The sequence below is a fragment of the Aotus nancymaae genome, unplaced genomic scaffold (genome assembly GCF_030222135.1).
Source record: "Aotus nancymaae isolate 86718 unplaced genomic scaffold, 86718_ANA_hifiasm-v0.15.2.pri h1tg000067l, whole genome shotgun sequence".
NCBI lineage: Eukaryota > Metazoa > Chordata > Mammalia > Primates > Aotidae > Aotus > Aotus nancymaae.
The window spans coordinates 2,191,935-2,204,114 of NW_026988482.1; the positions used below are offsets into that span (position 1 = coordinate 2,191,935).

The 12,180-nt window shown below is 49.0% G+C and overlaps 1 protein-coding gene and 1 long non-coding RNA gene across 2 annotated transcripts in view; both read right to left on the minus strand.

The window, feature by feature from the left end:
• Positions 1–922, minus strand: part of CCDC39 (coiled-coil domain 39 molecular ruler complex subunit) — a 171,050-nt gene extending 170,128 nt beyond the window's left edge. The window contains exon 1 of the mRNA XM_064366843.1: positions 712–922. Coding sequence (XP_064222913.1) covers positions 712–801 — 90 coding nt within the window. The 5' untranslated portion in view covers positions 802–922. The remainder of the gene's footprint in view (positions 1–711) is intronic.
• A 423-nt stretch (positions 923–1,345) lies between these two features.
• LOC105721174 (uncharacterized) overlaps positions 1,346–12,180 on the minus strand; it is a 35,094-nt gene continuing 24,259 nt past the window's right edge. Inside the window, exons 2-3 of the long non-coding RNA XR_001108272.2 lie at positions 2,461–2,617; positions 1,346–1,433 (exon numbers count right to left, since the gene is read on the minus strand). This is a non-coding gene — a long non-coding RNA (uncharacterized LOC105721174). The remainder of the gene's footprint in view (positions 1,434–2,460; positions 2,618–12,180) is intronic.

The window sequence follows — 12,180 nt, forward strand, 5'->3', positions numbered from 1 at the left end:
CTGGTTTACTCCTGGCTTTAAGGGATCCTCTGCCTCAGCCTCCCAAAATGCGGGTCTTACAGGTGTAAGCCATTGCACCTGGCCTGCAATTAATTTTTAACAACTGCTATGAATTGTAGTTGATATAAGTTCGTCCTTACAACTTAAAACATCTTATGTCAATCTGTGACAACCCAATCTTCTCTCTAAAAAACTGTAAACTGCACATTTCACATTCTTACTGGAATGTTCCTCTTGAAAACACCTCAAGTCACTTTCAGCTTTAAACATTATAAACAGAAACTCACAAAGGAATATGAACCTTCTGGCGTTTTATTTATAAACGTGTGCAAATAACCGTTGCTACGCAAACCTCAGAAGTTCTTTTCCAAGCAGCGCTTAATTTTGAGCAAGGAAAAAGCGGGCGCCGGAACCAGCCTTTCCTCTCCCGCCAGGAGGAAAGAAATAAGAGGAGTGGGCCTGGGGAAGGGAGTTTCGAACTTTATAACCCTAAATGTCAATTATGGTTTTAATAAAACTTTTAAATGCTGAACAATGACTGAAAGAGGCAGGCAGATAAGGGAGGAGGGCGATGGTGCGAGGGAGCGTTAGACAGAGGAAGCACAGGATTCGGAAAGGAGAGAAAAGACAGGGCTAGGGCAGTACTGCCAACCAGAAAACGCCTCCAACAGGCTTTCTCCACTTCCTCCCGCCTTCTTCACTTGACCTCACCTGATCTTCCAGCATCTTGTTCTCCTCGTTCGCCACCGGGATGGCGAACCCATCCTCCCAATGCAGCTCAGCCAGGAATTCGCTACTCATGACTGCGAACGTATAGAAAAGGTACAGAGCAAAGATCCGCCTTCCTGGACAGCGGGTGAGCAGCACCCGCGTCGAGCTCAGGCACCTGCACAGCGCGGCGGTAATTGCCACGGGAGCCCTAGCAACCGTCCCGCGTCCTTCGTTACCAAACAGGAAGCGCTCCGGCCGGAAGGCGGAACTTCCGGTTGAGAGCTCCTAGACTCCCAGGCTCAAGCCCAAAGAACTTTTTTTTTTTTTTTGACTTGAGCGCTGAGGGAAGAGCAGCAACTTCTCCCTCCCAAGGTTCCCGGGGGTTGCCATGCGACAGCGTCTCTTTGCATGAAAAGGCGGCGGCTCTCGGATCGCCCCCGAAGCGGGGCCGAGGACCCGGGGCACCTGGCTGGAACTAAGCCCCGTGTCCCCGATTGCCTGGGGGGCCCCGGGACCCGGCGGACATCGTACACTGCGTTTCTTTTCAAGTCGAGTTTGCTGGTTTCACAGCAGGTGAGAGCAGGCCGCGGTGAAGTGGCGTTTGCGAAGAGAACTCAGTCTCTGGCATCACGGGCACGTTCTGATCGCCAGGCGTCCTCACCGCGCTCCGCCGCCCGGCGCACGTGTCCCAGGCGACCGCTCCATAAGTTAAGCCGAGGCTCCTTGAGGCAAAGTTATTAAAGAAGGCATGTTGTGCATGAATTAATTTTACGTATCCAATAATCATCTGTAACTTTTTTTTTGCCCTTTCGAATTTTATTTTACCTAGACTTTGTTAAACTTTTATTATAAATATTTTAAATGTATGAGAATAGAAAGCAGAGTATAAAGAACTGCTATATATGCATCACCTTGATATAGCATTCATTTTTTGCCATATTAGAATCTTCTGTATCTTTTGCTGAAGTAAAAGATAACGGTAGACGTCATGACATGACATCCCTAAATACTTAAGCATGTATTTGGTAGAAGAGTGGTTAATGTTATCTAACATAAACACAGTATCATTATCACACCTTAAAAAATCAACATTTCTTCAATATCATCTAATAACCATTTCAGATTCACATTTCGACTGTCCTAAAAATGTCTTTTTACAGTCGATTTGTTTGTTACTATAGTTCTGAAATCCTCCTGTAGAAGCTTTGTCTCTTTGTGCCTACATTGTTTTCCATAAACTTAATGTTGTGGACTTAGAAATAGTGCCTTTAAAGACGAGAATTAGCAAGACATATTCCCCCTTCTACAATGTCTAAAGACTGGGGAGTAAAGGCTCAACTCGTAGAAGAAATTTTGACCTGCATGGAATACTGGAATTTTAGATATAAAGACATTTAATTATTTATAAATGATCATTACTTATTTTATAATAGTCATTCCGAGTAATGAAAATGTTAGTATCCAGCTTATGTTAAGATGGCATATAGTTATTTATAACTGACATTTCTGAATTTCAGTGCTGCTTTCCGAAAGTATTGGTGTTGGTCAAAGGTGGGGAGGAAGATGTCAGGACAGGACTCCCAGCAATCATCCCTCACAGAAACATCAATTTGAACAACTATTCACCTACGAAAGTACCTTCCCGAGAGCTAAGGAAACCAGTCACATTTAATTAAATTTTAATAAAGCCAAAAATAAAAATGAAATAAAATAATTGGTATTATTACTGCCCATGTATCTTAAACTTACCTAATTTAACATCCCAGTTTTTAATACGAATACTGAGGCAGCTGCCTTGACCTGTGCCAATGACTTGAAGCACCCCTCTCGGTGTCAGCTGTAGCTGCCAAATGCATGACTGGAGTCTTTTTCATCTTTCCATTAATTTTACTTCTGGGAATATGTCCTGCAGAAACAGTCACATAGGTAAGTTACATGCCCTTACGCCACATGAGCATAAGAAGTCTCACAGCTGAAGCCTGAGAGTCCCATGTCCCGTTTCTCAAAGATTCCGTTTCCTGAATTTGAGGATAACAATTATATGATAATTACTTCTGGATACAATGTCCATGCGTTCTCCAAATTCTACAGTTCTCTACCTCATCATCGCAGCACCTCATATCACCTAGTTCTCACTCTAATTCTACAAGTTCTAGATCATAATTCTATTTGCATTCATCCAGATCTAGCTTTGGAAACAAAACCCATAGTTTTTTGTAAGCTTTGTTGCTGAAATACTCAATTTAATTCCAAAATGCTAAAGAAGGTGTTACCCTTTTACTATCCTATTCCCGTAACTTCACCAAATTAGGTTGGTCAGGCTAAAATACAAAGATTTTTTGTTCTGCAAAAATAATGTTATCTTTGTTTAAAAAGATAGAAAGAAATACTTCTATGTATGAAGTAAAAGAAAAAGATACATTTCACCTCCATGCCAATCCTATTTGTAAGAGAGTATCACTGTTTAGTGTTTACCCAACCAGCATTTTTAAAGGAAGCTATAAATTTTACATATACCAATTTGTCCTACAGAAATATCATCATATTGTAAACATCTGCAAATTCATTCATTTCACTTAACAGTAGTGGCCATGTTTCCATTTCAGTACGTTTAGATCAACCTTAGTCTTTATAAAAGCTTAAAATTCAGTATTATCAATTATAACTTTTTAAACAATGCTGCGATGCACATCCTGATAATACTGCATTGCATCAATTCTGGTTATACTTATTTTCACATTTTAATATCTCTGAAATTGGGATGCATCTTTTAAACAATGAAGTTAGATTTGATAATCTTGAATATCTATGTAAATGTCTCTGCAGAAAAAATTCTTAGAAGTAAAATTAATGGAAAACATGTAAGCAATTTTATTTTGATAGGTAACACTAAAGTATTATTTTAAAAGGCTTTACACATTCTCTAAAAATATGAGAGTATCTTTGCATACCTGAATATTATGAAATATTAAATATTTTATAATGTAAAGAACAAAATACAGTATCTCAATGGACATTTCTCTAATGAATGAGACTGAGCATCACATTTCTTCTAAGAATTTATCATATTCTTTGCCTAGTTTTTCCCTATTCAGTGATCTTACTGAATTATAGCAGTGCTTTGTGTTATAGACAGTATTTTCTCTGTGTGTGTGTGTGTGTGTGTGTGTGTGTGTGTGTGTAAATCATATTTTCCTCCCAGTCTGTTTTTGGAGGCTTTCTGTTTAACTCTGTTTTTAGTGTCTTTTCCCTACACACCTCGGAAACCACCCTTGTTGTCATCAGCATGCTTCCAATTCAATGGACTCTTTCATCATCAACTCACCCAATCTAGCAGCAGCATTAAACTCAGCTGTCCCTTCCCTGTTAAAACATTTTCCTCTCTTGGCTTTCATGACTTTTTTCTGTCATTTTCCCATTAACCTCATCAATCTCCTTTGCTGTTTATCCTGGCCTGTCTGGCCACTCCATGTTGGTATTCCTCAAGACCCAGAGTGGATCCCTCCCCTCTTCTTACTCTTGCTTCCTAGGTGATGATATCAGTGTCATGTCTCTAAATGCCATAGCAGGTGTATTAGTTTGCTAGGACTGCCGTAACAAATATCATATACCAGATGGCTTAAACAACAGAAATGTACTTTCTCACTGTCCTGGAAGCTAGAAATTCAAGAGCAAGGATGGTTTCAGGAGCAGCCTCCCTCCTCACCTTGCAGGTGGCCGTCTTCTCACCGTGTCCTCACGGGGTCTTTTCTCCGTGCACATGCATTGCTGGTGTCTCTTTCTCTTCTTATAAGGATACCACCAATCCTACTGGATTAGGGTCCAACACTTATGACCGCATTTAAGCTTAGTTCCCTCAGTGAAGGCCCCGTTTCCAAATACACTCAAATTGGGAGTGGCTTCAACATATGAATTTGGGCAGGGGAGGGGCACAACTCAGTCCAAAACAGCTGGTATTTTCTTAATTTTATTCTTAACATTTCTCTAGCCCAGATCTCTCTTCTGTTCTCCAAACATACATCCAACTGCTTACTAGACAGTTCCATCAATATGTCTCACAGATATCTTAAACCTGATTCACAGGTCTAAGATATAATTCTTGATTTCAACTGCACATATTTCAAACCTATTTCTCTATCTTCTCTACACAGCAAAGACACTACCATCTACTGAACTGTATAAAATCAAATCCTGACCGTGATCACTTTTCCTCCCTGCCCATCACTCTTACATCTCACTGTCCACCCCCGAAGCTGTACTGACCCTCCTGCTCTCCATCTCCACTGCCACTACTCTGATTTAGGCTTTCAGGCCCCATCATGACATTACCAAAATTGTCTCCCCACCAATGTGCCCATCTCTGCTCTTCTTCTCCTAAAATCCATCCTCCCCTCAGCAACTAAGGTAATATTTTCTTTCTGACATCAAATTCCAAAATGTTCCAACATGAAAAAAGGCTGAAATGATTTTACCATGAGCACCAATGTCCTCTAAATCTGGTTGGTACCTAGATACTGCCATTAATATTTGCCTATTCTTGTGTTATATTTATCTCTCTATTCATCCATCAATCCATATTATTTCTTCATGCATTTCAAAATAAATTGTAAGAATCATACACTTCCTTCCTAAATACCATGCATATGTTTACTTTTGTTTACATTTTTCCTCTACAGTGAAATTTACATACAAAGAAATACACAAATCTTGCATTTTGACAAATGCACGACTTGGTTAAACTGAACTACTCTCAAGACACAGAATGTTACCACTACCACAAAACATTCCAGTCAATCCCTGCTCTCACCTCCCCAAATTCCCAGAGGCAACTACTTTCCAGGTTTTTTTCCTATTAAAAGTTTTCTTTCTTTTGAAATTCCAAATAAACAGAAAGGTACCATATCATGCCAGTTAATAATTTATTGCCTCTCAGCTCCAAATCCACCCATTTTGCGTGTTCTGTTAAAACATATGGGCTCTTTAAAGAGTTCTCTCTTGGCAGTAGGCGTAAAATTAGGCTTTATCAACAGAGGGCATAGGAGAGACACTGCAGAAGGAAAACAGATTTTGTTTTTGCTTTGTTTTGTATTTCTTTCTGGTTTCCATGAGCTCACCTGGCAGGCTCTCGTGTCACACACACACAGCTTCCCCGGCCCCTGGCTCCCGTGTCGCACACACACAGCTTCCCCGGCCCCTGGCTCCTGTGTCACACACACACAGCTTCCCCGCCCCCTGGCTTCCGTGTCACACACACAGCTTCCCGGCCCCTGGCTCCCGTGTCACACACACACAGCTTCCCCGGCCCCTGGCTCCCGTGTCGCACACACAGTTTCCCCTGCCCCTGGCTCCCGTGTCACACACACACAGCTTCCCCGGCCCGTGGCTCCCGTGTCACACACACACAGCTTTCCCAGCCCCTGGCTCCCGTGTCGCACACACACAGCTTCCCCAGCCCCTGGCTCCCGTGTCACACACACACAGCTTCCCCGCCCCCTGGCTCCCGTGTCACACACACACAGCTTCCCCGGCCCCTGGCTCCCGTGTCACACACACACAGCTTCCCCGGCCCATGGCTCCCGTGTCACACACACACAGCTTTCCCGGCCCCTGGCTCCCGTGTCGCACACACACAGCTTCCCCAGCCCCTGGCTCCCGTGTCACACACACACAGCTTCCCCGGCCCGTGGCTCCCGTGTCACACACACACAGCTTCCCCGGCCCCTGGCTCCCGTGTCACACACACACAGCTTCCCCGGCCCGTGGCTCCCGTGTCACACACACACAGCTTTCCCAGCCCCTGGCTCCCGTGTCACACACACACAGCTTCCTCGCCCCCTGGCTCCCGTGTCACACACACACAGCTTCCCTGGCCCCCTGGCTCCCGTGTCACACACACAGCTTCCCCGGCCCCTGGCTCCCGTGTCACACACACACAGCTTCCCCGGCCCCTGGCTCCCGTGTTGCACACACAGAGCTTCCCCGGCCCCTGGCTCCCGTGTCACACACACACAACTTCCCCGGCCCGTGGCTCCCGTGTCACACACACACAACTTCCCCGCACCCTGGCTCCCGTGTAACACACACACAGCTTCCCCGGCCCCTGGCTCCCGTGTCACACACACACAGCTTCCCCACACCCTGGCTCCCGTGTTGCACACACAGCGTCCCCAGCCCCTGGCTCCCGTGTCACACACACACAGCTTCCCCGCACCCTGGCTCCCGTGTAACACACACACAGCTTCCCCGGCCCGTGGCTCCCGTGTCACACACACAGCTTCCCCACACCCTGGCTCCCGTGTTGCACACACAGCGTCCCCAGCCCCTGGCTCCCGTGTCACACACACACAACTTCCCTGGCCCCTGGCTCCCGTGTCACACACACACAGCTTCCCCGCACCCTGGCTCCCGTGTCACACACACAGCTTCCCCGGCCCCTGGCTCCCGTGTCACACACACACACCTTCCCCGGCCCATGGTTCCCATGTCACACACACAGCTTCCCCGGCCCCTGGCTCTCGTGTCACACACACACAGCTTCCCCGGCCCCTGGTTCCCGTGTCACACACACAGCTTCCCCGGCCCCTGGCTCTCATGTCACACACACACAGCTTCCCTGGCCCGTGGTTCCCGTGTCACACACACAGCTTCCCCGGCCCCTGGCTCTCGTGTCACACACACACAGCTTCCCCGGCCTGTGGTTCCCGTGTCACACACACACAGCTTCCCCGGTCCCTGGCTCCCGTGTCACACAAACAGCTTCCCCGGCCTGTGGCTCCCGTGTCACACACACACAGCTTCCCCGGCCGCTGGCTCCCGTGTCACACACACAGCTTCCCGAGCCGCTGGCTCCCATGTCACACAAACAGATTCCCTGGCCTGTGGCTCCCGTGTCACACACACACAGCTTCCCCGCCCCCTGGCTCCCGTGTCAAACACACAGCTTCCCTGGCCCGTGGCTCCCGTGTCACACACACACAGCTTCCCCGGCCCCTGGCTCCCGTGTCACACACACACAGCTTCCCCGGCCCATGGTTCCCGTGTCACACACACAGCTTCCCCAGCCCCTGGCTCCCGTGTCACACACACACAGCTTACCTGGCCCGTGGCTCCCGTGTCACACACACACAGCTTCCCCGGCCCCTGGCTCCCGTGTCACACACACACAGCTTCCCTGGCCCGTGGCTCCCGTGTCACACACACAGCTTCCCCAGCCCCTGGCTCCCGTGTCACACACACACAGCTTCCCTGGCCCGTGGCTCCCGTGTCACACACACACAGCTTCCCCGGCCGCTGGCTCCCGTGTCACACACACAGCTTCCCGAGCCGCTGGCTCCCATGTCACACAAACAGATTCCCTGGCCTGTGGCTCCCGTGTCACACACACACAGCTTCCCCGCCCCCTGGCTCCCGTGTCAAACACACAGCTTCCCTGGCCCGTGGCTCCCGTGTCACACACACACAGCTTCCCCGGCCCCTGGCTCCCGTGTCACACACACACAGCTTCCCCGGCCCATGGTTCCCGTGTCACACACACAGCTTCCCCAGCCCCTGGCTCCCGTGTCACACACACACAGCTTCCCTGGCCCGTGGCTCCCGTGTCACACACACACAGCTTCCCCGGCCCCTGGCTCCCGTGTCACACACACACAGCTTCCCTGGCCCGTGGCTCCCGTGTCACACACACACAGCTTCCCCGGCCCATGGTTCCCGTGTCACACACACAGCTTCCCCAGCCCCTGGCTCCCGTGTCACACACACACAGCTTCCCTGGCCCGTGGCTCCCGTGTCACACACACACAGCTTCCCCAGCCCCTGGCTCCCGTGTCACACACACACAGCTTCCCCGGCCCATGGTTCCCGTGTCACACACACAGCTTCCCCAGCCCCTGGCTCCCGTGTCACACACACACAGCTTCCCTGGCCCGTGGCTCCCGTGTCACACACACACAGCTTCCCCGGCCCCTGGCTCCCGTGTCACACACACACAGCTTCCCTGGCCCGTGGCTCCCGTGTCACACACACACAGCTTCCCCGGCCCCTGGCTCCCGTGTCACACACACACAGCTTCCCTGGCCCGTGGCTCCCGTGTCACACACACACAGCTTCCCCGGCCCCTGGCTCCCGTGTCACACACACACAGCTTCCCTGGCCCGTGGCTCCCGTGTCACACACACACAGCTTCCCCGGCCCCTGGCTCCCGTGTCACACACACAGCTTCCCCGGCCCCTGGCTCCCGTGTCACACACACACAGCTTCCCTGGCCCGTGGCTCCCGTGTCACACACACACAGCTTCCCCGGCCCCTGGCTCCCGTGTCACACACACACAGCTTCCCTGGCCCGTGGCTCCCGTGTCACACACACACAGCTTCCCCGGCCCCTGGCTCCCGTGTCACACACACACAGCTTCCCTGGCCCGTGGCTCCCGTGTCACACACACACAGCTTCCCCGGCCCCTGGCTCCCGTGTCACACACACACAGATTCCCCGGCCCGTGGCTCCCGTGTCACACACACACAGCTTCCCCGGCCCCTGGCTCCCGTGTCACACACACACAGCTTCCCCGGCCTGTGGCTCCCGTGTCACACACACAGCTTCCCCGGCCCCTGGCTCCCGTGTCACACACACAGCTTCCCCAGCCGCTGGCTCCCATGTCACACAAACAGATTCCCTGGCCTGTGGCTCCCGTGTCACACACACACAGCTTCCCCGCCCCCTGGCTCCCGTGTCAAACACACAGCTTCCCTGGCCCGTGGCTCCCGTGTCACACACACACAGCTTCCCCGGCCCCTGGCTCCCGTGTCACACACAGACAGCTTCCCCGGCCTGTGGTTCCCGTGTCACACACACAGCTTCCCCAGCCCCTGGCTCCCGTGTCACACACACACAGCTTCCCCGGCCCGTGGCTCCCGTGTCACACACACAGCTTCCCCAGCCCCTGGCTCCCGTGTCACACACACACAGCTTCCCCGGCCCCTGGCTCCCGTGTCACACACAGACAGCTTCCCCGGCCTGTGGTTCCCGTGTCACACACACAGCTCCCCCGGCCCCTGGCTCCCCTGTCGCACACACAGCTTCCCCGCACCGAGCCCTGCATCAAGGCATTTTCTCCAGCATTAGGCTCCCGCAGTGTTGGTTGCTTCTCCAGTTCCCAGCTCCCGCAGTGCACAGCAGGCAGCAGCATCCAGAAGGTTCCGTAGCACCCACCCTACTCTGAACTCCTCACTTGGGCAGTTCTGTAGCAGAGTGCCTCTGGCGAGACATCTCCCAATTGACAGATGTCCGTGCCGTCATAAAGAACAGGTTTCAGCCAGCTCCACTGCACCAAAACAACTCTGCCATTCACTGAGCCCTGCAGTGGCGGAGGAGGGGTCCCTTCCTTGGGTACTGCCTTTCAGCTTAGGGATAGCTGCTGCTCCTTATTGCTTCTATTTTTATTTTCTTTGGAGTTCTTTACGTCTTAACAGTCAACCGTTGTGACTCATCCTCTGTTAAAATGAACAATGTTTATATTAAGCTTTCTCTATTAAGTTACCATGTGGCTTCTTTCTCCTCACTGGACCCAGACTCATCCAAGGACAGTTTGTACTTTTTGAAATGGAGAGCTTTTTTTCACGCTAATGTTTGTGATGTTTGCCCATAATCGTGGCACACAGCAACAGATTGTTTCTTTTGATTGCTGGGTTGTTTCCAGGTTTGGGCAATTATGAATAAAGCTATTATAAGTATCCTTGTATTTTTTATTTTAGACTAGTTTTGGATTTACATAAAATTTATAAAGATAGTAAAGAGAGTTTCCAGATACCCCTCACCCGGTTATTATTTCGCACGACCACGGTACATTTGTCACAATGAAGCAGCAGCTGTGCTACGTGACTATACGCTACACTCCGGATTCTCCAGTCCTTCCATTAATGTTCGTTCTCTGCTGCAGAATCCAATCCAGTATATCACATTGTATTTTATTGTTATGTCTCCTTAGTATCTGTGGTAAGTTCTCAATTTTTTCTCGTTTTTCATAACATTGACGGTATCAGGAATACTGACTGGTCCGGTACGGAGTGAAATATCCCTCAGTTTGATTTCGTCTGATGGCTGTCACATGCTTCGGCTGGAGTTACGGGTTTTCGGAAAGAAAACCACAGAGATGAAGTGTCCTTCTCATCACATGGTATCAGACGCATACGATGTCTCCACGACGTCGCTTGTGATGTTACCATCAGTCATTCTGTTAAGGTTATGTCTGCCAGGTTTCTCCACTGTAAAGCTGCTATTTTCCCCCATCCACACTCAATTCTTTGGAAGCAATTCACTAATTTCAGCCTGGTCTCAAAGAAGGGAGATTAAGCTCTATCTGAAGAGAATAGTAGCTACATATATTATTTAAAATTTTTCTGTAAGACTATTTCTTCTCCATTTGTTTATTTGTTCAATCATTTTTATGTCACTAGGGACAAATGTATACTTTACATTTTGGGTTATAATCCAAACCATGTTATTTATTTTGTCATTCACCTCGTTCCAGCCTTGGCCATTGCCCCGTGTGTCTCTGACATGCCGTCACCCTTCTGTTGTTGTTGTTTGGTTTTGTTTTTGAGCACCTCCTTACTTTCTGGCACCACATGACTGTTCAGGTTCATCTTGTACTTTTCCTAACCCAGCTTGATAATCAGCCATTTCTCCGAGGGGCCCTGGTTCCTTTTATGGGAGAAAGGTGTTTAGAAACCAAGGTCTGGGATCTGGGTACGTTCGTTTTGGTGGGGGTGTCATTGCTTCCAGCTCCTCTCAGAGTCAGAGCTAAATAATACATGTATGCACATTATTAAGCCGTGTGTTCATACATCTCTATCAGTTTTGCCTCTGTATTCATAAGCTAAACATTAGCACATATTGCTGCTCTGACTCTCACCCAGTACCACAGAGCTTCTACCAGCCTTCCCTTCTCACTAGTTATCACTTTCCTGCTGCTCATGAGAAATCTTGCTCCTACCATCCATTATTCATTTACTCATTGTTTCAGCCCCCACATACATTGAAAGTCGTTTCATAATTATTAACCTGTACCTCCAGTACAGCTGTTTCCTTGGACATATGCTATTATTTCTCTTGAATAAATTCCAAGAAGTGCAAATGTTGATTATAAGAGGTGTCTGGCCAGCATGGTGGCACACACCTATAGTCCTAGCTACTCAGGAGGCTGATGCAGGAGGATTGCTTCAGCTCAGGAGCTTGAGACCAGCTGGGCAACATAACAAGACCCTGTTTCTTAAATAAAATTGTTCTAAAAGAGACAGATGTATGATTAGTTTTATAGAAATACACCAGAACTTGATCCAAAGTAACTGTGCCATTTTAAGGGTATCTTTTGTTAAATTAAATTTCTCCCAGGTTAGAACTCCTCAATGGACTCCCAGTTTAGTTAGAATTAAATCCAACCTCCTTAACTGATCTACAAAGCCCTATGTGATCTG